Source organism: Hemiscyllium ocellatum, chromosome 6, assembly GCF_020745735.1.
Source record: "Hemiscyllium ocellatum isolate sHemOce1 chromosome 6, sHemOce1.pat.X.cur, whole genome shotgun sequence".
In the NCBI taxonomy this organism is placed as follows: Eukaryota; Metazoa; Chordata; class Chondrichthyes; order Orectolobiformes; family Hemiscylliidae; genus Hemiscyllium; species Hemiscyllium ocellatum.
Window position 1 is genome coordinate 121,891,695 of NC_083406.1, and position 25,503 is coordinate 121,917,197.

General features: G+C 49.0%; 1 protein-coding gene across 7 annotated transcripts in view; it reads right to left on the minus strand.

The window, feature by feature from the left end:
* Positions 1-25,503, minus strand: part of LOC132816571 (arf-GAP with Rho-GAP domain, ANK repeat and PH domain-containing protein 1) — a 165,886-nt gene that overhangs the window by 91,735 nt on the left and 48,648 nt on the right. For 5 of the 7 annotated variants that reach the window (XM_060826344.1, XM_060826348.1, XM_060826346.1 and 2 more), the window contains one exon: positions 5,582-5,730. In XM_060826344.1, coding sequence (XP_060682327.1) covers positions 5,582-5,730 — 149 coding nt within the window. Of the gene's footprint in view, positions 1-5,581; positions 5,731-8,989; positions 9,043-19,934; positions 20,093-25,503 lie in introns of those variants that run through there. The other 2 variants (XM_060826349.1, XM_060826350.1) reach the window with 2 other exon arrangements.

Here is a 25,503-nt window from a genome sequence, read left to right on the forward strand (position 1 = left end):
GCTGTGATGGATGGCAGTTATAGGAAGAGGGGAAAGTCTCAGATACAGTCACATTGATGGGTTAACTCCAGGAAGGGTACGAGAGGTAGGCAGCTAGAGCAAGAGTCTTTTGTGGATATACCCGTTTCAAACAGGTATGCTGTTTTGGAAAATGTAGGGGGTGATGGATTCTCAGGGGAATGTAGCACGAACCGCCAAGTTTCTGGTATTGAGACTGGCTTTAATGCACCGCGGGGTACGTCAACTTCCAAGAGATCAATTGTGTTAGGGGATTCTGTAGTCAGGAGGTACAGACAGACGTTCCTGTGGCCAGCAGAGAAAAAGCAGAATGGTGTGTTGTTTCCCTGGTGCCAGGATCAAGGATGTCTCAGAGAGGGTGCAGAATGTTCTCATGGGGGAGAGGGGCCAGCAGGAGGTCATTGTCCACATTGGAACCAACAACATTGGAAGGGAAAAGGTTGAGACTCTGAAGGGAGATTACAGAGAGTTAGGCAGAAGTTTAAAAAGGAGGTCCTCAAGAGTAGTAATATCTGGATTACTCCCAGTGCAACAAGCTAGTGAGGGCATGAATAGGAGGATAGGGCAGATGAATGCATGGCTGAGGAGCTGGTGTATGGGAGAAGGATTCACTTTTTGGATCATTGGAATCTCTTTTGGGGTAGAAGTGACCTCTACAATAAGGACAGGTTGCACCTAAATTGGAAGGGGACTAATATACTGGCAGGGAAATTTGCAAGAACTGCTTGGGAGGATTTAAACTAGTAAGGTGGGGGGGGGGGGACCCAGGGAGATAGTGAGGAAAGAGATCGATCTGAGACTGGTACAGTTGAGAAAAAAAGTGAGTCAAACAGTCAGGGCAGGCAGGGACAAGGTAGGACTAATAAATTATACTGCATTTATTTCAATGCAAGGGGCCTAACAGGGAAGGCAGATGAACTCAGGGCATGGTTAGGAACATGGGACTGGGATATCATAGCAATTACAGAAACATGGCTCAGGGATGGACAGGAATGGCAGCTTAATGTTCCAGGATACAAATGCTACAAGAAAGATAGAAAGGGAGGCAAGAGAGGAGGGGGAGTGGCATTTTTGATAAGGGATAGCATTACAGCTGTGCTGAGGGAGGATGTTCCCGGAAATACATCCAGGGAAGTTATTTGGGTGGAACTGAGAAATAAAAAAGGGATGATCACCTTATTGGGATTGTATTATAGACCCCCCAATAGTCAGAGGGAAATTGAGAAACAAACTTGTAAGGAGATCTCAGCTATCTGTAAGGATAATAGGGTAGTTATGGTAAGGGATTTTAACTTTCCAAACATCGACTGGGACTGCCACAGTGTTAAAGGTTTAGATGGAGAGGAATTTGTTAAGTGCGTACAAGACAATTTTCTGATTCAGTATGTGGATGTACCTACTAGAGAAGGTGTATAACTTGACCTACTCTTGGGAAATAAGGCAGGGCAGGTGACTGAGGTGTCAGTGGGGAAGCACTTTGGGGCCAGCGACCATAATTCTATTTGTTTTAAAATAGTGATGGAAAAGGATAGACCAGATCTAAAAGTTGAAGTTCTAAATTAGAGAAAGGCCAATTTTGATGGTATTAGGCAAGAACTTTTGAAAGCTGATTGGAGGCAGATGTTCACAGGTAAAGGGACGGCTGGAAAATGGGAAGCCTTCAGAAATGAGATAACAAGAATCCAGAGAAAGTATATTCCTGTCAGGGTGAAAGGGAAGGCTGGTAGGTATAGGGAATGCCGGATGACTAAAGAAATTGAGGGTTTGGTTAAGAAAAGGAAGGAAGCATATGTCAGCTACAGACAGGATAGATCGGGGGAATCCTTAGAAGAGTATAAACGAAGTAGGAGTATACTTAAGAGGGAAATCAGGAGGGCAAAACGGGGACATAAGATAGCTTTGGCAAATAGAATTAAGGAGAATCCAAAGGGCTTTTACAAATATATTGAGGACAAAAGGGTAACTAGGGAGAGAATAGGGCCCCTCAAAGATCAGCAAGGTGGCCTTTGTGTGGAGCCACAGAAAATGGGGGAGATACTAAATGACTATTTAGCATCAGTATTTACTGTGGAAAAGGATATGGAAGATATAGACTGTAGGGAAATAGATGGTGACATCTTGCAAAATGTCCAGATTACAGAGGAGAAAGTGCTGGATGTCTTGAAATGGCTAAATGTGGATAAATCCCCAGGACCTGATCAGGTGTACCCAAGAACTCTGTGGGAAGCTAGAGAAGTGATTGCTGGGCCTCTTGCTGAGATATTTGTATCAACAATAGTCACAGGTGAGGTGCCGGAAGACTGGAGGTTGGCAAACGTGGTGCCACTGTTTAAGAAGGGTGGTAAGGACAAGCCAGGGAACTATAGACCAGTGAGCCTGACCTCGGTGGTGGACAAGTTGTAGGAGGGAATCCTGAGGGACAGGATGTACATGTATTTGGAAAGGCAAGGACTGATTAGGGATAGTCAACATGGCTTTGTGCGTGGGAAATCATGTCTCACAAACTTGATTGAGTTTTTTGAAGAAGTAACAAAGAGGACTGATGAGGGCAGAGCAGTAGATGTGATCTATATGGACTTCAGTAAGGCATTCAACAAGGTTCCTCATGGGAGACTGGTTAGCAAGGTTAGATCTCATGGAATACAGGGAGAACTAGCCATTTGGATACAGAACTAGCTCAAAGATAGAAGACAGAGGGTGGCAATGGAGGGTTGTTTTTCAGACTGGAGGCCTGTGACCAGTGGAGTGCCACAAGGATCGGTGCTGGGTCCTCTACTTTTGTCATTTACATAAATGATTTGGATGCGAGCATAAGAGGTACAGTTAGTAAGTTTGCAGATGACACCAAAATTGGAGGTGTAGTGGACAGCGGAGATGGTTACCTCAGATTACAACAGGATCTTGACCAGATGGGCCAATGGGCTGAGAAGTGGCAGGTGGAGTTTAATTCAGATAAATGTGAGGTGCTGCATTTTGGGAAAGCAAATCTTAGCAGGATTTATACACTGAATGGTCAGGTCCTAGAGAGTGTTGCTGAACAAAGAGACCTTGGAGTGCAGGTTCATAGCTCCTTGAAAGTGGAGTCGCAGGTAGATAGGATAGTGAAGAAGGCGTTTGGTATGCTTTCCTTTATTGGTTAGAGTATTGAGTACAGGATTTAGGAGGTCGTGTTGTGGCTGTACAGGACATTGGTTAGGCCACTGTTGGAATATTGCGTGCAGTTCTGGTCTCCTTCCTATCGGAAAGAGGCTGTGAAACTTGAAAGGGTTCAGAAAGATTTACAAGGATGTTGCCAGGGTTGGAGGATCTGAGTTACAGGGAGAGGCTGAACAGGCTGGGGCTGTTTTCCCTGGAGCGTCGGAGACTGAGGAGTGACCTTATAGAGGTTTACAAAATTATGAGGGGCATGGATAGGATAAATAGACAAAGTCTTTTCCCTGGGGTGGGGGAGTCCAGAACTAGAGGGCATAGGTTTAGGGTGAGAGGGGAAAGATATAAAAAGACCAAAGGGGTAACTTTTTCACACAGAGGGTGTGACGTGTATGGAATGAGCTGCCAGAGGAAGTGGTGGAGGCTGGTACAATTACAACAGTTAAGAGGCATTTGGATGGGTATACGAAAATGAAGGGTTTGGAGGGAGATGGGCCGGATGCTGGCAGGTGGGACTAGATTGGGTTGGGATATCTGGTCAGCATGGATGGGTTGGACCGAAGTATTTGTTTCCATGCTGTACATCTCTATGACTCTCACAACTTTCTCAGAGAAAAACAATACCCCTCATCTCTGTCCTGGGAGGGTGACCCCTAATTGTAAAACAGCACCCCCTGGTCCTGGGCTGACCCACAAGGGGAAACATCCTTCCCACATCCTCTATGTTCAGACCATTCAGGATCAAACACACTCCAATCAGGTTACCCCTTACTCTCTAAACCAGTCTGTCCTCACGTTCCTCATAGACAGTCCACTCACTCCATCTGTTAATCTAGTAAACCCTCTCTGAACCAGCTCCAATACACTTACAACCCTCCTTCATAACAGCATGTGAGATGTGGTTTCACCAAAGCTCTGCATAACATCCTCACTTTCATGTTCAATTCCTCTTGTAATAAAGGGCAGCATCCCATTAACCTTCTTAATCATTAGCTGAACCTGCATTCTATATTTTCATATTTTCCCACATTATACTCCACCTTCCAGAGTTTTGCCCATGATCTCAATCAGTCCCTATCCATCTGCAATCACATACAGACACACGCAGACAGACACACATAATCAGATATGAACATAGAGGCGCGCGCGTGCGCGCGCACACACACACACACACACACAATCAGACATGCAGACACAAGCACAAAATCAGACACGTGCACACAGAAAATCAGACACACACAATCACACAAAATCAGACACGCACACACAAAATCAGACACACGCACACAAAATCAGACACACGCACACACAAAATCAGACACACGCACACACAAAATCAGACACACGCACACACAAAATCAGACACACGCACACAGACACAAAACATCAGACATGCAGACAGACAGACAACCCCCTCCATCTTGAGTGGCACCAGCAGCTGTAGCTCCCATGCTCTCACTCCCCTCGCCTTCAGTCAATTGAGCAGTGCCTTGCTCAGATCCCTTCAGTGGGCACGCAAGGATTAATTGTATTTGTGTGGGTCTGAACTCCTGTATGAGCCAGACCAAGTATGGACAACAGTTTTCCCTTGTGTGAGTAAGCCAGGTGGGCTTTTACACCAGTTGGTATCTGAGCACTATTACTGGGACTAGTTTAAATTCCACAATTTATTCATTTAATGTGGTGGGATTTGAACTGGTATCCCCAGGGCAGTAGCCTAAGTGCAGTGACAATGCCACTAGACCAGCCTCCCCCTGCAGCAGCAGCCCTGTCCCCATGCCAGCTGATGTTACAGGAGGGGGTTCACCGAAATGTGCCAAATGCCTGATTGCAACTTGCAGCGAATGGTATTTGTTGATGGACTGAGCTCTGGAGGAGGTGGAGGTCACACTGGGAGAGTTGTTCCTGAAACCCTCTGCCCCCAAACTTGGCAGGGGGTGGGGGGGGTGAGAACGGTGGTTCCCCTCACTTCATTTATGTCATGCATCCGAACAGCCTGGCTACAGATTCAGTACTAGTGCCATGAGTATTTCATTTCAATTAATTAATCTGGAATTGAAGTCGCGCCTCAGTGATGGTCACCATGAAACCGTCATCGATTGTCATAAAAAACCTAGCTGATGGCCTATACGGAAGGAAATGTGTCATCGTTACCTGGCCTGGCCTACACGTGACTCCAGATCCACAGCAATGCCCACTGTGATGGTCCAGGCAAACGCACCATCCAAGGGGCAATGAGTGATGGGGAGTAAATGCCCACATCCTACAATAGGATCCAGAAAAGAGCCAACAGGGTCAGCAGAACGCCTTGCCCCACCTCACCCCCAGCAAGCTGAACGCACGAATCACACACACACAGAGAAACACGAGTAGACAGAACCGCAAGAGGGAAGGACAACAGTGCACTACTCACTACAGACCGGGAGGTCAGGGAGTGCTGGCAGATTGTAGTCAACACCGCACCGTGCGATTGCCAAGGGTTGAGCTCGTCCAGGAACCGGAGGGGACCTGAGGTCCGTCCGACACTCATTCGCGTTCACACTGTCCACACTGTCCACCCCGCTGAAAGGCAAAGGGAAATAATCCAGTTACATTCCAAATTACCTCACCATGACACTCAGCAAACCCAACTGGATGGGATAGCAACACAGAACCCCCTCTACACTCCCAGGACAGGGACAGCACGGGGTCAGATACTGAGTAAAGCTCCTTCTACACTGTCCCCATCAAACATCCCCAGGACAGGGACAGCACGGGGTCAGATACAGAGTAAAGCTCCCTCTACACTGTCCCCCATCAAACACTCCCAGGACAGGGACAGACAGGGTCAGATACAGAGTAAAGCTCCCTCTACACTGTCCCCATCAAACACTCCCAGGACAGGGGCAGCACAGGGTTAGATACACTGTAAAACTTTCTCCACACTGTCCCCCATCAAACACTCCTAGGGCAGGGACAGACAGGTTAAAGCTCCCTCTACCTGTCCCTCATCAAACCCTCCCAGGACAGGGGCAGCATGGGGTTATACACAGAGTAAAGCTCCCTCTACACTGTTCCCATCAAACACTCCCAGGACAGCGACAGGATGCGATTAGATAACTGGACAATAAAATCTCCCAGCTTCGGTGAAAATCCGATCTGGGAAGCAAAACCAGTGAGTTAGTGACTCCCTCTAACTACACTTTGAGAAACAAAGCCAACTGAATCCAAGGGGACGGTCCTGATGTCTATCCACAGCAGAGTAAGTGTTGTTGCTGTTTACATCTGTATTCATTCCAGACAAACACTTCAGTATCGTTAACAATGACAAAATTACAAAAAAAACCACAACAGGAAAATACTCACTGCCCATAAAACTAAATCTGAATTCTATTTATTTCTCTTTGGATTCTCAGTTTGAGTTTGTCAAGTGGATAAACTTTCATTTCAAACATCATTCTTTCCACACCCCCATCACCGACCCTACGCCCCAGTTAATCCCCCTCCCACTGCCCTGTATACAGTACACTCTCTCTGTAGAGGTAGGGATGGGTCTTGCAGTTGAGGAGTATTGTCACAGTGACAGAATTCCTATTGGATGTTTGGAACTTGCTAAGACCATAGTAAGACAATAAGAACAGGAGAAGGCCATTCAGCCCCTCGAGCCTGCTCCCCCATTCCATAGGATCACGGCTGATCCCACATTCCTCACATCCATTTCCTGCCCTTTCCCTGTATCCCTTGATTCCTTGACTGATCTCTCTCAGCCTGAAATATCCACAAGGACTCTGCCCCCACAGCTCTCTGTGACGAGGAGTTCCAAAGACACTCAACCCTCTGAGAGAAGAAATTCCTCCCCATCTCAGTCTGAAACTGGTGCCCCTTTATTCTGAGACTGTGCCCTCTGGTCCTAGACCCTCCCACGAGGGGAAACATCCTCTCAGCATTGACCCACTCAAGCCCCTTAAGAATCCTGGATGTTTCAATGGGATCCCCTCTCATTCTTCTAGACTCCAGGGAGTAGAGTCCCAACCTGTTTCACCTTTGTTCAGAAAACAATCCCTCCCCATCCCAGGGACCATCCTAGTGAACCTTCTCTCAACTGCCCCCAATGAAATGATATCTTTCCTTAAATAAGGGATGGGAACAGCTCACAGTGCTCCATCAGTGACCTCCCCAGCACCTTGTACAGCTGCAGTAAGACCTCCCTACTCTTATACTCTGATCCACAAACGTGTGGAGTTTGCACTTTCTATGTCTGTGTGGGTTTTCTTCGGGTCCTCCAGTCTCCTCCCACAGTCCAAAGATGTGCAGGTCAGGGTGGATTGGCCATGCTAAATTGCCCATAATGTTATGGTGCATTAGTCAGAGGGAAATGGGTCTGGGCGGGTTATTCTTCAGAGGGTTGGTGTGGACTGGTTGGGCCGAAGGGCCTGTTTCCACACTGTAGGGATTTTAATCTAATCTTCATTTCAAAGGGATTAGATTCCCTACAGTGTGGAAACAGGCCCTTCAGCCCAACAAGTCCACACCAACCCTCTGAGGAGTAACCCCATCCAGACACATTCCCTATATTTACCCCTGACCTAGGCACCCTTGAACTCCGTGGGCAATTTACTCACCTAACAGCTTCGGATTGAGGGAGGAAACCCACACAGACACAGGGAGAACGTGCAAACTCCACACAGACAGTCACCTGAGGCTGGGATCGAACCTGGGTCCCTGGCGCTATGAGGCAGCAGTGTTAACCACTGTGCCACCGTGCCATCCAACCTAAAGGCCAACATTTCCCCATGACCCTTCCTAAATTCCTGCTGCCCCTGTGAGCTAGCTTTCTGTGCTTCATGTAAAAAATGAGGTCTGCAGATGCTGGAGATCACAGTTGAAAATGTGTTGCTGGTTAAAGCAATTGTGCCACCCACACAATTTAGTATGGCCTGTCCACCTAACCTGCACATTTTTTGGATTGTGGGAGGAAATCCCCACAGACCCGGAGACAGTGTGCAAACTCCTCACAGACAGGAGGCTGGAATCGAACCCGGGTCCCTCGCGCCGTGACTCAGCGGTGCTAACCACTGGGCCGCCGCCTCCATTAATCAACGAGACAAACCGCCTTCTGATTTTGCAAGACTAACGAGGCTCCTTAATGACCTTGTCATCAGGTAGGAGTTGCTTTGCAAGAATCTGCCAATTAATCTGGGGCCTGTGGTTCAGTGATTGAAGGTGTTCACTGATGAGCGAATCAAACACATCCCCCAGAGCGCACAGCTCTGCTCCAGAGCCCAGATGAAATCTGGAACAGAATTCTTGGTTCCCACGGCAACTGACCAATGGTCCTGATGTGGATCCCCCTGACCTTCTGCTGCAGGGTCCGTGCCCCCCATTGAACTGCAAAGCTCTGCATTTTCGTGCAATGTCCTTCCTCCTCCTTGATTGGTTGGATTCTTTGTAGCTCGGGGTGGCATCAAGTTGGTTTTCAAGAGCCAATCCTGAGGTACACAGCTACTGCAAATAGCCAGCACTGCCACCTGTGAAAGTGCCCCCTGCTGGATGGGTGAGAGGGTTATTGTGTGTGGCAACACCAATGTTTCAAAATGGCGCCTCTACCCTGCCTCTGGCCACGTCTTGTGAGTTGGAGGTTTCTTAGTTCCCTCTCTGACAGGATGTGGCTGTCACTGACTGGGCCAGCAATTAGTTGCCGGTTCCTAAAGGCCCAGAGGGCAGTTCAGAAGCCCCCCCCCCCCCCCCACATTGCTGTGGCCACTGAAATTAATCCAGGAAATGCAGACGCTAGAAATCCGAAGTTATCTGCAGCCACTGACCAACCAGGGTGGGTGAATACCTTTTAGCTGAGCCAACGAGGGGCTGACATTGTTCCTCACAGTTCTCAGGAAGGACAGCTTCGGTTCCTACAGTAACCCCTCCCTTTCCCACATTGTATTCCATCTGCCACTTCCTTTCCCACTCTCCCGGCCTGTCCAAGTCCTTCTGCAGCCTCCCCACTTCCTCCCCACTATCCGTCCCTCCACCTATCCTTGTGTCATCTGTAAACTGAGCAGCAGTGCCCTCAGTCCCTCCGTCCAGACTGTTACTGTATAATGTGAATAGCTATGGTCCCAACACAGACCCCTGCAGAACTCCACCAGTCACTGGCTGCCATTCTGAAACAGACCCCTTTATCCTCACTGTCTGCCTTCTGCCAGTCGGCCAATCCTGTATACATGCCAGTACCTTACCCCTAACACATTGGGATCTTCCTTATTTTGCAGCCTCCTGTGGGCAGCATGGTGGCACAGTGGTTAGCACTGCTGCCTCACAGCGCCTGAGACCCGGGTTCAATTCCCGACTCAGGCGACTGACTGTGTGGAGTTTGCACGTTCTCCCCGTGTCTGCGTGGGTTTCCTCCGGGTGCTCCAGTTTCCTCCCACAGTCCAAAGATGTGCGGGTCAGGTGAATTGGCCAAGCTAAATTGCCCAGAGTGTTAGGTAAGGGGTAAATGTAGGGGTATGGGTGGGTTGCGCTTCGGCGGGTCGGTGTGGACTTGTTGGGCCGAAGGGCCTGTTTCCACACTGTAAGTAATCTAATCTAGATTGCCCGATGTTCAGGGACGTGCAGCTAGGTGGGTTAGCCATGGGAAATGCTGGGCAAGAGATAGGGTGGGATGACCTTCAGCGGGTCAGTAGCAACTCAATGGCCTACTTCCACACTCTATGGACGGTTAATAAATAAATGCTGGCCCAGCCAGGGACCCCCACATCACATTAAAAAGTATGAAAACAATTTTCTTCATTTTGTTTTAACGTTGTGCTCAGCAACTCAATAAACAAACCCCCGACAGGAAAGAGGGACAGTTTGGAAGTGTCAATACTCAACACATCTGGGGATGTTAATTTTCACAGCATCTGTTCGCTTGTATTTCTGGAAGGTTCCATCAGCCAACTCCCCAGCCCCATTGGTCAAACTGCCTTCCCCAGATACTGACCCTTACACCCTCACTGTCCCCAGCACAGCCCAGTGGAAACAAATGTGGGACAGAGAGTCACCGGGGCACAGAGCTGCCCTCGGGTTACAGAGACATGGGGCTGGGGTGGGGGTTTAACCGAGGGTCTCTGCCCCACAGGGGAGGGCGAGAAACCTTCATGGGAACCTCCACTGGTGTGGGTACTGAACCCACAATGGTGGGACACACCAGATCGCACACAGGCCTGTCCAGCCAACTGCCTGTGAGTGATGTCAGTGCAGGCGTGGATGGGCTGATTGGACTCCTGGATTGTAACAGTCTGCGGCTTTCCTGCACACTCCGACCTGACCTCCCAGACAATCACCAGAACTGGAACCAGGGTTACAGACCAAATCACAGGCAACAGGACCAGGATGTCGACCATTCGGCCCATCAGTCCTGCCCCACCAACAATACTATCTTCGCCTTGGGCAAAAGCCCCGCTCTCTATGTCACATGACAGCCTGAGAGCCCAGAATTCAGCCTCTGCCAGCAATCACAACACTTAACCACAGAGCATCCCCATACCCTCCGACAGTGCGTCACTCCCTCAGTGCTGTCCCTCCGAAAGTGCAGCACTGCCTCAATACCAACCCGATAACATGCATATGATGGACACAGACAGTCATGTTATGAACAGATGTAGGCCATTCAGCCCGTTCATCATGCTGACCCACACATTGAAATTGTGGCTGGTCAGCCCTCGATTCCTCAGGCTGTACATCTCTATGGCTCTATGACTAAGGTAAACAAAGATCAATTTACCTCAGTCTTAATGTTCAATGACCCTGTGATCCCTCCCTCCTGAGGCAAACTTCCAAAATCGTACGACAGAAGATTTTTCCATCATCTCCTCCCAGAACGGGTGACCCCTCACTGTCAATCAGTGGCCCCTAAACTAAGGACTCACTCACATGGGAACATATTGTTTCCTCAGCCACTTTGTCATGTCATCCCTCACACCCCAGGTATCAATCGTGAACCTGGACTCTGGATCAGTGGTGCTGGAAGAGCACAGCAGTTCAGGCAGCATCCAACGAGCAGCGAAATCGACGTTTCGGGCAAAAGCCCTTCATCAGGAATAAAGGCAGAGAGCCTGAAGCGTGGAGAGATAAGCTAGAGGAGGGTGGGGGTGGGGAGAGAGTAGCATAGAGTACAATGGGTGAGTGGGGGAGGGGATGAAGGTGATAGGTCAGGGAGGAGGGTGGAGTGGATAGGTGGAAAAGGAGCTAGGCAGGTAGGACAAGTCATGGGCACAGTGCTTAGCTGGAAGTTTGGAACTAGGGTGAGGTGGGGGAAGGGGAAGTGAGGAAACTGTTGAAGTCCACATTGATGCCCTGGGGTTGAAGTGTTCAGAGGCAGAAGATGAAGCGTTCTTCCTCCAGGCGTCTGGTGGTGAGGGAGCACATCCACTAATATCATTTATTGTATCCGTTGCTCCCGATGCGGTCTCCTCTACATTGGGGAGACTGGGCACCTCCTAGCAGAGTGGTTCAGGGAACATCTCCTGGACACCCGCACCAATCAACCACACCGCCCTGTGGCCCAACATTTCAACTCCCCCTCCCACTCTGCCGAGGACATGGAGGTCCTGGGCCTCCTTCACCGCTGCTCCCTCACCACCAGACGCCTGGAGGAAGAACGCCTCATCTTCCGCCTCGGAACACTTCAACCCCAGGGCCTCAATGTGGACTTCAACAGTTTCCTCATTTCCCCTTCCCCCACCTCATCCTAGTTCCAAACTTCCAGCTCAGCACTGTCCCCATGACTTGTCCGGACTTGCCCTACCTGCCTACCTCCTTTTCCACCTATCCACTCCACCCTCTCCTCCCTGACCTATCACCTTCATCCCCTCCCCCACACACCCACTGTACTCTATGCTACTCTCTCCCCACCCCCACCCCCCTCTAGCTTATCTCTCCACGCTTCAGGCTCACTGCCTTTATTCCTGATGAAGGGCTTTTGCCCGAAACGTCGATTTTGCTGCACTTTGGATGCTGCCTGAACTGCTGTGCTCTTCCAGCACCACTGATCCAGAATCTGGTTTCCAGCATCTGGAGTCATTGTTTTTACCTCATCAATCTTGAACCTCCTGTGTGCTGCCTCCAGAGCATAACACCATGAGGTATAGCAGCAGGAGTAGGCCATTCAACCCATCATGTCTGCTTCCCCCAATCAATGAGATCGTCACTGCTCTGATAATCCTGAACTCCTGCCATTTCCCTGAAACCATGGAGTCCAGGACTGACTAAAAGTGTATCAGCCTGGAATAGACTAAATGACCCAGACTCTGTGGTTAAGAAATCCATGGAAAGAGGAAATTCTCCCTGATCGCTGTCTTAAATCAGCAATCGTTCAGAATCATCGAGTCATAGAGATGTACAGCACGGAAACAGACCCTTCGGACTAACCCATCCATGCCAATCAGATATCCCAACCCAATCTAGTCCCACCTGCCAGCACCCGGCCCATATCCCTCCAAACCCTTCCTATTCTAAATACCCATCCAAATGCCTCTTAAATGTAGTAATTGTACCAGCCACCACCACTTCCTCTGGCAGCTCATTCCATACACGTACCACCCTCTGTGTGAAAAAGTTGCCCCTTGGGTCTCTTTCCCCTCTCACCCTAAACCTATGCCCTCTAGTTCTGGACTCCCCCACCCCAGGGAAAAGACTTTGTCTATTTGCCCTATCCATGCCCCTCATCATTTTATAAACCTCTATAAGGTCACCCCTCAGCCTCTGACGCTTCAGGGAAAACAGCCCCAGCCTGTTCAGCCTCTCCCTGTAGCTCAAATCCTCCAACCCTGGCAACATCCTTGTAAATCTTTTCTGAACCCTTTCAAGTTTCACAACATCTTTCCGATAGGAAGGAGACCAGAATTGCATGCAGTATTCCAACAGTGGCCTAACCAATGTCCTGTACAGCCGCAACATGACCTCCCAACTCCTGTACTCAATACTCTGACCATTAAAGGAAAGCATACCAAACACCTTCTTCACTATCCTATCTACCTGCAACTCCACTTTTAAGGAGCTATGAACCTGCACTCCAAGATCTTTTTGTTCAGCAACACTCCCTAGGACCTTACCATTAAGTGTATAAGTCCTGCTAAGATTTGCTTTCCCAAAATGCAGCACTCACATTTATCTGAATTAAACTCGATCTGCCACTTCTCAGCCCATTGGCCCATCTGGTCCAGATCCTGGTGTAATCTGAGGTAACCCTCTTCGCTGTCCACTACACTTCCAATTTTGGTGTCATCTGCAAACGTATTCCAAGACAGCGCCCTCTGGTCCTAGACAAGGGGAAACAGCCTTTCTGTATCTCCCTCTGTCAGCTCCCTGAAGAATCTCGTCTGCTTCAATTCAGTCGCCTCTCATTTTTCTAAACTCCAATAAGTACAGACCCAATCTCCTCACCCTCTCCTCATCAGACAGTCCCTCCAGATCAGGGATCAGCAGGGTGAAGCTTCCCTGGACTGTCTTCAACACCAGGATCTCTCTCCTTGGGTAGGGAGACCAAAACATTTCACAGTCTTACATTTAAATTGTTCCTTGCATAAGGAGATCAAAGCTGCACAGATTGAGAGATCTGCTCACACCAGCGCTCTGTAAAACTGAGTCAGAATTCACACGAGACTGGGCACTGCTCCGAAAGATCGTGATTTCAAATACACCTGTGGGACTATAACCTGGTGTCAGGTGACTTGTCCACCCCAGTCTAATACCAGCTCCTCCACATCATAGCTACCTGTACAACTGAAGAGTAACATCTTTACGTTTATGTTCAATTCCTCCTGCAATAAAAGACTGTTCCCCTTCCTGATTGTGTTGGGTACCTGCACACTCACCTTCTGTGGTAATGCACCGGCCACACTCCCTACTCCTCACTCACCAATCTTCGAATCTTGGCAATGTGTTACCCTGCCGTCCCCATACAGCAGCTTTCAAATGCCATCTGGAAACCCAGTCTGGTACAACTACAGACTCGCCTTTATCCACAGCACGTATTACTCTGCAATAACTGGCTAAATATAACTTCTCTTTGATGAAACTCTGCTGATTTGACTTTGGGTCTTTCTAGGTGCAGTGATAAATTCGAACAGCTTCCTCATGGCAGACATCAGAGAAACAGGCAGCTAAGTTTCCTGTTTTCTGCTTCCCCTCTTCTTGAGCAATATATTTGCTACTTTCTGCTCTCTTGGACTCTCCCCTGAACCTAAGCCCCTGGGATGATGTCCATCAGGATACCTGTCAATTCACAGATCCCACATAAAGACAGACATTACTGGAAAAGCTAAGCAGGTCTGGCAGCACCTGTGGAGAGAAATCAGAGTTAACATTTCAGGTCTAGTGACCCTTCCTTAGAACAGTTCACCAGATCTCAATGTTAACTCTACTTTCTGACCACAGGTGCTGCCAGACCTGCTGAGCTTTTCCAGTAATTTCTGTTTTGTTTACAATTTCCAGCATCCCAGTAGTTTGGGTTTTTATTTATCTTACGGTTCCAGACGTTTACTTAATCCCACTTCCCAGCTGATTGTGTTTTCATTCAGGCCCTCACCCTTTTCCACCTACAGATTCACAACTGAATGTTTTTTATCTAATCTCTCTAGTGAAGCGAGAAGCAAAATATTTGCTCATTTCACCCATCATTTCCTTATTAACTCCTTATTCTCCCTCTCTACAGCATCAACACTCACATTAGCTCATCTTTCACTTTTTAAACACCTGTCAAAACTCTTGCTGTTTTGATTTTACATTCCTAGCCAACTTCCTCTTGGTCTCTAATTCCTTCCTCATGATTTACCCACTTAGTCACTCTCTCAGAAGTCATCTGACCTGCCCTTTGTACATTTATCGTACGTCAGCTTTCCTTCGAGTTAAATCTATCTTTTTTCTAATTCAAACTATTGCAATAACAAGATCACATGAAAAAATGTTACGTACTGCCTTTTTTCTTAAAGTTACAATGACAAAGGGAAGAAAATTAAAATATTTTTGTACCACATAATTTGAAACGACTTTTAAATAAAATAGTTTAAATCACTTTTTTAAAAAAATGTTTAACACTTTCCCTAATTTCTTTAGTTAACCAAGGGTTCTCCCTTAAGAATGTTTCTTTTAATGGAAATACACTTGCTCTGAAAATTCGACAAATCTCAGAGGTCTACAGCGCAGGAAAAGACTGTTAATAAAAAACCCTCACTATTCTCATCCCAGCACATGGCCCAGAGGATTGTGTACCTTGGTATCACAAGTTCACATCTAAATCCTCCGTCAATGTGATGAGGGTTTCTGCCTCTCCCACCCTGACAGGCAGCGAGCTCTGGATCCCCACCACCCTCTGGGTGAAAATGGTTTTCCCTCACATCCCACTCTAAACCTCCTGGCCCTTTCCCTTCAATCCATGCCCCTGGCCATTGATCCCTCCATCAAGGGGAAAAATTCCTTCTTGTTTTACCCCAGTGTGCTCCCCTCATCATTTTATTCATCTGCCCTCTCAATACTCTCTGCTGTAAAGAAAATATCTGTCAATCTCTCTCTATTTATCTATTACAGAGACATACTGCACAGAAACAGTCCATACTGACCATGTTCCCAAACTAGACTGGTCCCACCTGCCTGTTCCTGGCCCATATCTCTCCAACCCTTTCCTATTCAGGTACCTATCCAAATGTCTTTGAAATATTTTATAACTGTGCCCCATCCACCACTTCCTCTGGAAGTTTGTTCCACATACCATCTAATCTCTTTGTTAAACATTTGCCCCTTATGTCCTTTTTAAACTTTCCCCTCTCACCTTTAAAATATGCCCCTTTGTCTTGAAATCCCCCACCCTAGGGAAAAGACACCCACCATTCACCTTATCTGTGCCCCTCATGATTTTATAAATCTCCTCAGCCGGTATTAGACTGGGGTGGACAAGTCACCCGACACTAGGTTATAGTCCCACAGGTTTATTTGAAATCACGATCTTTCAGAGCACTGCCCAGTCTCGTGTGAATTCTGACTCAGTTTTACAGAGCTAATCTTTACAACATACCCGGCAACATCTTGGGAAATCTCTTCTGAATTCTCTCCAGTTTAATAATATCCTTCCTGTAACAGGGTGACTAGAACTGACACAGTACTGCAGAAGAGGCTTCACCAATGTCCCATACAACCTCAACATGACGTCCCAACTCCTGCACTCAAAGGTCTGAGCTCATTTCAGCTTGTACTTCATTGGTTCTGAAGCATTTTAGAATTTCCTGATGCTGTAAAAGGTGCTATATAAATGCACATTCATAGAGTCATAGAGATGTACAGCACGGAAACAACTCGTCCATGTCAACCAGACATCCCAATCTGTCCTAGTCCCATTTGCCAGCACCCAGCCCATATCCCTCCAAACCCTTCCTATTCATATACCCACCCAGATGCCTTTTAAATGTTGTCATTATACCAGCCTCCACCACTCCCTCTGGCAGCTCATTCCATACACGTACCACCCTCTGTGTGAAAAAGTTGCCCCATAGGTTAAGGGTGAGAGGGGCAAGATATAAAAGGGACCTGTGTCCTCTAGCTCTGAACTCCCCCACCCCAGGGAAAAGACCTGTGATAGGGTTAGGGTTAGGGTCGGGTCCAGGTGAGGGTCAGGGTTAGGATTAATGAAGGAGCTGAGTTAATCCTGAAGTGTAGAAAAAGTCCCAACTAATCACCGCTGTTGATTAATGAGCTTTTCAGTTCAGATGGTTAGCTAAGAGTGTGCTATTATGGAAAACACAGAATGAAATGTCAGTAACAGAAAGTCCCTTAAAACTACCAGAGAGACACTCACAGGCAGAGAAAGAGACAGAGAGAGAGAGAGAGCGAGAGAGACGGAGAGACAGACAGGGACAGAGAAAGAGACAGAGAGAGAGAGAGAGAGACCCACAGGCAAAAAGACAGAAAAAGAGAAAGAGGGAGAGAGAGAGAGTGAGTGAGAGGGTGACGAGACAGAGAGGGAAACAGAGAGCGAGACGGAGAGTGAGAGAGGGAGAGGGAAAGAGGGAGGGGGGAGAGGGGGAGAGAGAGAGAGAGGGTGACGAGACAGAAAGAGAGAGACACCAACAGGCAAAAAGACAGACAGACAGAGACACACACACACACACACACACACACACACACACACACACACACACACACACACACACACACGGAGAGAGATAGGCAGGGATACTCCCCAACGCCCCTCGATAGGCCGCATACAGGGGCAAGGTGAGATTGACCAAAGGAGACAGTGAGGGCGTGTCTGACCCCAGAACCTGACCGGTGGTGGGTGGGACCCCCATATCACGATCAAACCAGGCCAGGAACTCACCCTCCACACTGTCTACCCACTCTGAGGCTGCTTAACTGGAAGGGGGTGGGGGAGGGGGGTGGAATAATAGGGCCTGGTTGGGGAGGGGAAAGTTAACTCCCCACCTTGACACTGCCTCAGAAACCTGGCAAAGTCAAAGGACCTATCGGAAGGAACGGTGGGGATGGGGGCAAGGGTGGGCCAGGGAGGTGGAACATTGAGGGAGGGAGGAGAGGGGGAGGGTGGAGGGGAAGAGAGGAAGGAAGGGAGGAAAAAAAAGGGAGATACAGGGGAGGTAGAGGGAACTGGGAGGAAAAAGGGGAGGGAGCGATGGGAGGAATGGGAGGGGCATCGGAGGGGATGGGGGGTGGGAGGGTAGTTAAATGCACATTCATAGAGTCATAGAGATGTACAGCACAGAAACAGACCCTTCGGTCCAACCTGTCCATGCCGACCAGATATCCCAACCCAATCTAGTCCCACCTGCCAGCACCCGGCCCATATCCCTCCAAACCCTTCCTATTCATATACCCATCCAAATGCCCCTTAAATATTGTAATTGTACCAGCCTCCACCACTTCCTCTGGCAGCTCATTCCATACACGTACCACCCTCTGCGTGAAAAAGTTGCCCATTAGGTCTCTTTTATATCTTTCCCCTCTCACCATAAACCTATGCCCCTCTAGTTCTGGACTCCCCCACCCCAGGGAAAAGACTTTGTCTATTTGCCCTATCCATATCCCTTCTGATTTTATAAACCTCTATAAGGGGACCTCACAGCCTCCGACGCTCCAGGGAAAACAGCCCCAGCCTGTTCAGCCTCTCCCTGTAGCTCAGATCCTCCAACCCTGGCAACATTCTTGTAAATCTTTTCTGAACCCTTTCAAGTTTCACAACATCTTTCCAATAGGAAGGCGACCAGAATTGCATGCAATATTCCAACAGTGGCCTAACCAATGTCCTGTACAGTCGCAACATGACCTCCCAACTCCTGTACTCAATACTCTGACCAATAAAGGAAAGCATACCAAACACTGCCTTCACTATCCTATCTATCTGTGACTCCACTTTCAAGGAGCTATGAACCTATACTCCAAGGTCTCTTTGTTCAGCAACACTCCCTAGGACCTTACCATTAAGTATATAAGTCCTGCTAAGATTTGCTTTCCCAAAATGCAGCACCTCGCATTTATCTGAATTAAACTCCATCTGCCACTTCTCAACCCATTGGCCCATCTGGTCCAGATCCTGTTGTAATCTGAGGTAACCCTCTTCACTGTCCACTACACCTCCAATTTTGGTGTCATCTGCAAACTTACCAACTGTACCTCTTATGCTCGCATCCAAATCATTTATGTAAATGACAAAAGGTAGAGGACCCAGCACCGATCTTTGTGGCACTCAACTGGTCACAGGCCTCCAGTCTGAAAAACAACCCTCCACCACCACCCTCTGTCCTCCTACCTTTGAGCCAGTTCTGTATCCAAATGGTTAGTTCTCCCCGTATTCCATGAGATCTAAGCTTGCTAACCAGTCTCCCATGGGGAATTTTATCGAAGGCCTTACTGAAGTCCATATAGATCACATCTACCGCTCTGCCCTCATCAATCCTCTTTGTTACTTCCTCAAAAAACTCAATCAAGTTTGTGAGACATGATTTCCCACACACAAAGCCATGTTGACTATCCCTAATCAGTCCTTGCCTTTCCAAATACATGTACAACCTGTCCCTCAGGATTTACTCCAACAACTTGCCCACCACCGAGGTCAGGCTCACTGGTCTGTAGTCCCCTAACTTGTCCTTACCACCCTTCTTAAACAGTGGCACCACATTGGGAGGGGATAGAGGGAGGGTGTGGGAGGGGAGTGGAAGGGGTTGGAGAGGGCAGTGGGAGGGGATGGAGTGGGAGGGAATGGAGTGGAGTGGTGGGTTAGTGGGAGGGTATGATGGGCTCAGCATTGTAAAAGGATCTCTGGTGCTCCACTGGAATGGGGGAAGGTGGGTTTATCGAGGGTTATCGAGGGGCAGGTTACTGAGGGTCAATTACCCCTAAAAGGGTGGGGAGGTTTCAGTACCTGAGCATTGCTCAGGCTGATGCTGTGACCCAGGGTGGTCTGTGCTCCAGTGAAAGGGAAGGGGAAGGGTCTCCCGAACAGAAACCCTCTCAAACCCTCTTGACTGTTTCGTGGAGTCCCCATAATCCCAGAAGATGCCAATGTGTGGGGAGCTCAGCCCAAGTATGAGGTGGGTGTAGAAGTGGGGGGAGGTGGGAATGGGGGGGGTGAGGTGGAAGGGGTGTGGGTCGAGAATCGAGCTGTGCAGGAATCAGCAAGGTGGAAAATAAGACCACCTCCTCCCAAAGGTCACATTCCAACATTCCTCAAAACACACAGGAATGTTCCTCAGAAGGAGATCGGTGAGCCAGTTCCTCATTGAGAGATTAGAAACAAACTCTACCTCACAACACTTCCAGCCAAACTAAAGGTCCAACCATCACTCCCCGAGTCTCCTGGGAGCAAATATCCTTCAGTCCTGCTCAATGCACCGGCTCCAAGGAAGCCCCAACGATTCAGCTCAAAGTCAAGGCCAGAAATCAATATCCAAACTCTGTTGTTTGTTTGGTACGATCAGTAATTCACAGCAAATAAGAGTTACTTCCTGCTCAGCGCTTTGTGAGAGGGGAAACTAGTTAAACTGAACTTCCTGCAATAAACTCCCCAGCCCGGTCTGTGACTGGGAGCTGTACCCTGCATTGTCTCTCTCTCTCTCTCTCTCTCTCTCTCTCTCTCACTGAGACACAGCAGAGAGCCAGACCATCCAGGAACCACAGAGGTACAAAATAGATAGCATTCCTCGGTCTTTTTCTTAAATAAATAATTTCCTTTGACATTGAGTGAATAATGAATAGCAGACAATCATCTTGTACAGCAGAGACTGACATGAGGAAGAGAGGTCAGCCTCCAGACTCTCTCCTTCATCTCTCTCTCTCTCTCTGTACCCCAACATCCAGCTTTCCCCCTGTACTACCCTCTGTCTTTATCATGCTCCCACACCCATTCTCTCCCCCTGCCTGCTTGGGATCTCTCTCTCTCTCTTTCCCCACCTGCATATTCCCTCCGTATTCAAGTCTGAGACAGATGGAGCTCAAAGGAATTGAAGGTTATGGGGAAAAGGCAGGAAAATGGGGATGATCGGATCAGCCACGATCTGAGTGAATGGGAGAGCAGACTCGATGGGCTGAACGGCCTCCTTCTGCTCTTATAAGTTACAGTGTGTGCTACCAAACACAGGCAATGCGAGGGAAACTCAGCACGTCAGACAGCTCCTGAGGAGAGAGAAACGATTCTTCCTTTAGAATCGGATTTGACTTTTCTTCAGAGAGGAATTCCACAAGTGCCTCACCCTCGGAGTGAAGAAATGTTTCCATCTCTCGGCCAGAAATAGCCTCCTCCATGTCCAGAGACTGGGACCCCTTGTCCTGGACTTGCCACCAGTGTAAACATCCTCCCTGCATCTGGTCTGCCCAGCCCTGTTTGAATTTTGTATGGTTCAATCCCATTCCCCCCCACCCCCCATCCTTTGAAACTCGAGTGAATACAGACCTGGTCAAACCAATCTCATCTCGGAGGACAGTCCTACCACACCTGGTAACAGCCTAGTGAACCTTTTCTGCACTCCCTCTGGTAAGTATATCCTTTCTCAGGGATGGAGACCAAGACCGTGGGCAGTACTCCAGGGGTGGTCTCACCAAGGCCCTGTATAATTTCACTGTATAACATTCCTACTCTCAACTCCAATCCTGTTACAGTTGAAAGCCAGGGTACAATTTGCCTTCCTAATTGCATACTGTCCCTGCACACGGTGACTGGTGTACAACATCCCTTTGTACATCAACATTCCCTAATCTATCATCTTCTAAGTACAGTCCTTTGTGCTCTAACCCAGTAGTTGCGTGCTTGTGCGACCTCGCGCTGTAGAAAATAGTGCAATAAGAATTGAAGTGTTGGAGATGGAATCTTGTACTAGCCAGCACACAAATGTGAACGTTCACGTTTTACATCAGGGCTTTCATCAATCGTGCTGCAGCTGATTCACGTTGAGGAAACACACACAATGAGCAGACGAGACTGTCAGACATTCAGGGGGAGTTGAAGTGTTCAGCCACGGGGCGGTTGGGTTGGTTGGTGCGGAACGTTTCAGAGAATACCTCTGGGACACCCGCACCAACCAACCCAACCCTCCCACTCCACCAAGGACATGCAGGTCCTTGGCCTCCTCCATCACCAGACCATGGCAACACAACGCCTGGAGGAGGAGCGCCTCATCTTCCGCCTGGGAACCCTCCAACCACAAGGGATGAACTCAGATTTCTCCAGTTTCCTCATTTCCCCTCCCCCTGCCTTATCTCAGTCCCAACCCTCGAACTCAGCACCACCTTCCTAACCCTGCAATCTTCTTCCCGACCTCTCCGCCCCCACCCCCCACTCCGGCCTATCACCCTCACCTTAACCTCCTTCCACCTATCGCATTCCCAATGCCCCTCCCCTAAGTCCCTCCTCCCTACCTTTTATCTTAGCCTGCTGGGCACACCTTCCTCATTCCTGAAGAAGGGCTCATGCCCGAAACATCGATTCTCCTGTTCCTTGGAAGCTGCCTGACCTGCTGCGCTTTTCCAGCAACACATTTTCCAGCTCTGATCTCCAGCATCTGCAGTACTCACTTTCTCCTACAGTGTAGAAACAGCCTATCTGGCCCAACCAGTCCACACCAACCCTCCAAAGTGTATCCCACCCAGACCTATTCTCCTACTCTATTACTCTACATATCCCCCTGACTAATGCACCTAATCTACACATCCCTGAACACTACGGGCAATTTAGCATGGCCAATTCACCCTAACCTGCACACCTTTGGACTGTGGGAGGAAACCGGAGCACCCGGAGGAAACCCACACAGACACAGGGAGAACGTGCAAACTCCACCCAGACAGTGGGTGTTTGCATTTTTTTAAAACAGGCCTGTTATTGCCCACTTCATTGCAGGCAAACCTCCTCTGAACCACCTCCAACACATTTCAGAACCTCTGTTCAATAAGGAGATTAAATGGCAGATCCCTGGATAACTGGACTAACGAGGAGAAAGTGAGGATTGCACTGGAGATCACAGCTGAGAGTGTGGTGCTGGAAAAGCACAGCATGTCAGGCAGCATCCAAGGAGCAGGAGAAGGCCTTATGCCTGAAACGTCAATTCTCCTGCTCCTCAGATGCCGCCTGACCTGCTGTGCTTTTCCAGCACCATACTCTGTCACTCTGCAGATAAATGACCCTATAACTCTATATTAACAGGAAAAGACAGAATAGATAAAGATCAACTGTCCCCACTGGTTGGGAATTCTAGAACTCGGGGCATATTCTGAGGATTAGGGCCAGACCGTTCAGGAGAGATGTTCGGAAGCACTTCCACACACAAAGGGTGGGAGAGGTTTGGAACTCTGTCCCACAAACAGCAGGGAATGCTGGATCAGATGTTACTTTTAAACCCGAGATAGATACATTTTTTTGTTAAGCAAAGATATAAAGGGATAGGGTCCAAAGGCAGGGATTTGGATTTAGGCCACAGATCAGCCAGGCTCTCATAAATACCAGCTGGAGGGACTTTGTTCTTTCTTCATTTTGGGGGATGTGGGTGTCACTGGCTGGGCCCAGCATTTATTGCCCATCCCTAGTTGCCCTTTGAGAAGGTGGGGGTGAGCTGCCTTCTTGAACCGCTGCAGTCCATGTGCTGTAGGGTAGACCCAAAATGCCCTTAGGGAGGGTATCTCAGGATTTTGACCCAGTGACAGTGAGGGGATGTCAATATATCTCCACGTTAGGATGGTGAGGGGCTTGGAGGGGAACTTGCAGGGGGTGATGATCCCATCTATCTGCTGTTCTCATCCTTCTAGATGGAAGCGATCATTTGGAAGGATCATCTGAGGACCTTTGGTGAATTTCTGCAGGGCATCGTGGGGATGGTACACCCTGCTGCTACTGAGCATCGGTTGGCGGGGGAGGGGAGGGGATGGTTGTGGATGTGGGGCCAATCAAACAGGAGCTGCTTTGTCCTGGATGGTGTTAAGCTTCTTGAGTTGGAACTGCCCCCACCCAGGGGCAAGTGGGGAGTATTCCATCACACTCCTGGCTTGGGCCTTGTAGATGGTGGGCAGGCTTTGGAGAGTCAGAAGGTGAGTTACTCGCTACTGGATTACTGCTGCTGAACACTGTGTAACCATCAGTGACCATCCCCACTCCTGGCCTTATGGTGGAGGGAAGGTCATTGATGAAGCAGCTGAAGATGGTTGGGCCTGGGACACTCTCCAGAGGAAATCCTGCAGAGATATCCTGGAGCTGAGATGACTGACCTCCAACAACCACAACCATCTTCCTATGTGACAGGTACAACTCCAACCAGTGGAGAGTTTGCCCCCCTGATACCCATTAATTCCAGTCTTGCCAGGTCTCCTCAATGCCACACTCAGCCTTGACGTCAAGGGCTGTCCCTCTCCCCTCCCCTCTGGAATTCAGCTCTTTTGTCAGTGTTTGACCCAAGGCTGGAATGAGGGCCGGAGCTGAGTGACCCTGGGGAATCCCAAACTGGGAGTCACTGAACAGGTTGTGGCTGAGCAGGTGCTGTTTGATAGCTCTGTTGGTGACATCTTCCATCACTTCGCTGATGGCCGAGAGTAGACTGATGGGGCGGGAATTGGCCGGGTTGGATCTGTCCTGCTTTTTGTGTACAGGACATACCCGGGCAATTTCCCACATTGTCAGGTGGATGCCGGTGTTGTAACTGTACTGGAACAGCTTGGCTCGGGGAGAGGCAGGTTCTGGAGCGCAAGTCTTCAGTCCTATTGCTGGAATGTAGTCTTTACAGTATTCAGTGTGTCCAACCATTTATTGATATCCCGTGGAGTGAATCGAATTGGCTGGAGCCTGGTCTCTGTGACGCTGGGGACCATTGGGGGGAGGCTGAGATGGTTCATCCTCTCGGCATTTCTGGCTGGAGATTGCTGTGAAAGTTTCAGCCTTATCTGCTGCCCTGATGTGCTGGGCTCCTCCATCACTGAGACTCAATGGCATGTTCCTGTTCCTGTGACAAAGCCTGGCTCTGATGCTGAGAAATAGCTCTTTAAAGGGGCTAACACAGGTACAATGGGCCAAATGGCACTCTTTGCTGCTTTATGATCCTACCAATCAGATTACAGGTTAGAGACAAACTCAACTGCCGACACTGGGATCCAAAATAGACAGGCAGGAGGCTGGAAGAACACAGCAAGCCAGGCAGCATCAGGAAGTTAACGTTTCGGGTATTGACCCTTCCTCAGGACTCAGGTTCCCTGGACTCTCCTCTTCCGTCTCCCGAGGTAGCCAGGAGCAGGATCAATGCTTACCTGTTCTCACTATCCCCCCCCCGTTCTCACTATCCCCCCTGTTCTCACCATCCCCCCGTTCTCACCATCCCCCCCGTTCCCACCATCCTCCCGTTCCCACCATCCTCCCGTTCTCACCATCCCCCCGTTCTCACTATCCCCCCGTTCTCACTATCCCCCCGTTCTCACTATCCCCCCGTCCCCACTATCCCCCCGTCCCCACTATCCCCCCGTTCTCACCATCCCCCCGTTCTCACTATCCCCCCGTTCTCACTATCCCCCCGTTCTCACTATCCTCAGCTGCACCCCTTTTCTCGGTCCTATGGGTAGGGAATCAGACCAGGTCAGGTGTCCAGCCAACAGCCTTTCCCCAGGGTGGGGGCGACTGCAGGGTGACAGGGTGACAGGGGAGAGATACGACAGAGTCCAGAGGGTGGTAGATGAGTGGAACAGGCTGCCCGAGGGAATGGTGGAAGTGAGTACAATTTTGTACTTTGAGAAACATTTACAACGGACACAGTAAAAACAAGACAGGCTCGAAGGGCTGAATGGCCTACTCCTGCACCTATTGTCTATTGTCTAAGACAGTGTTCTTCCAGCACCGAGGGAGCTACGTGG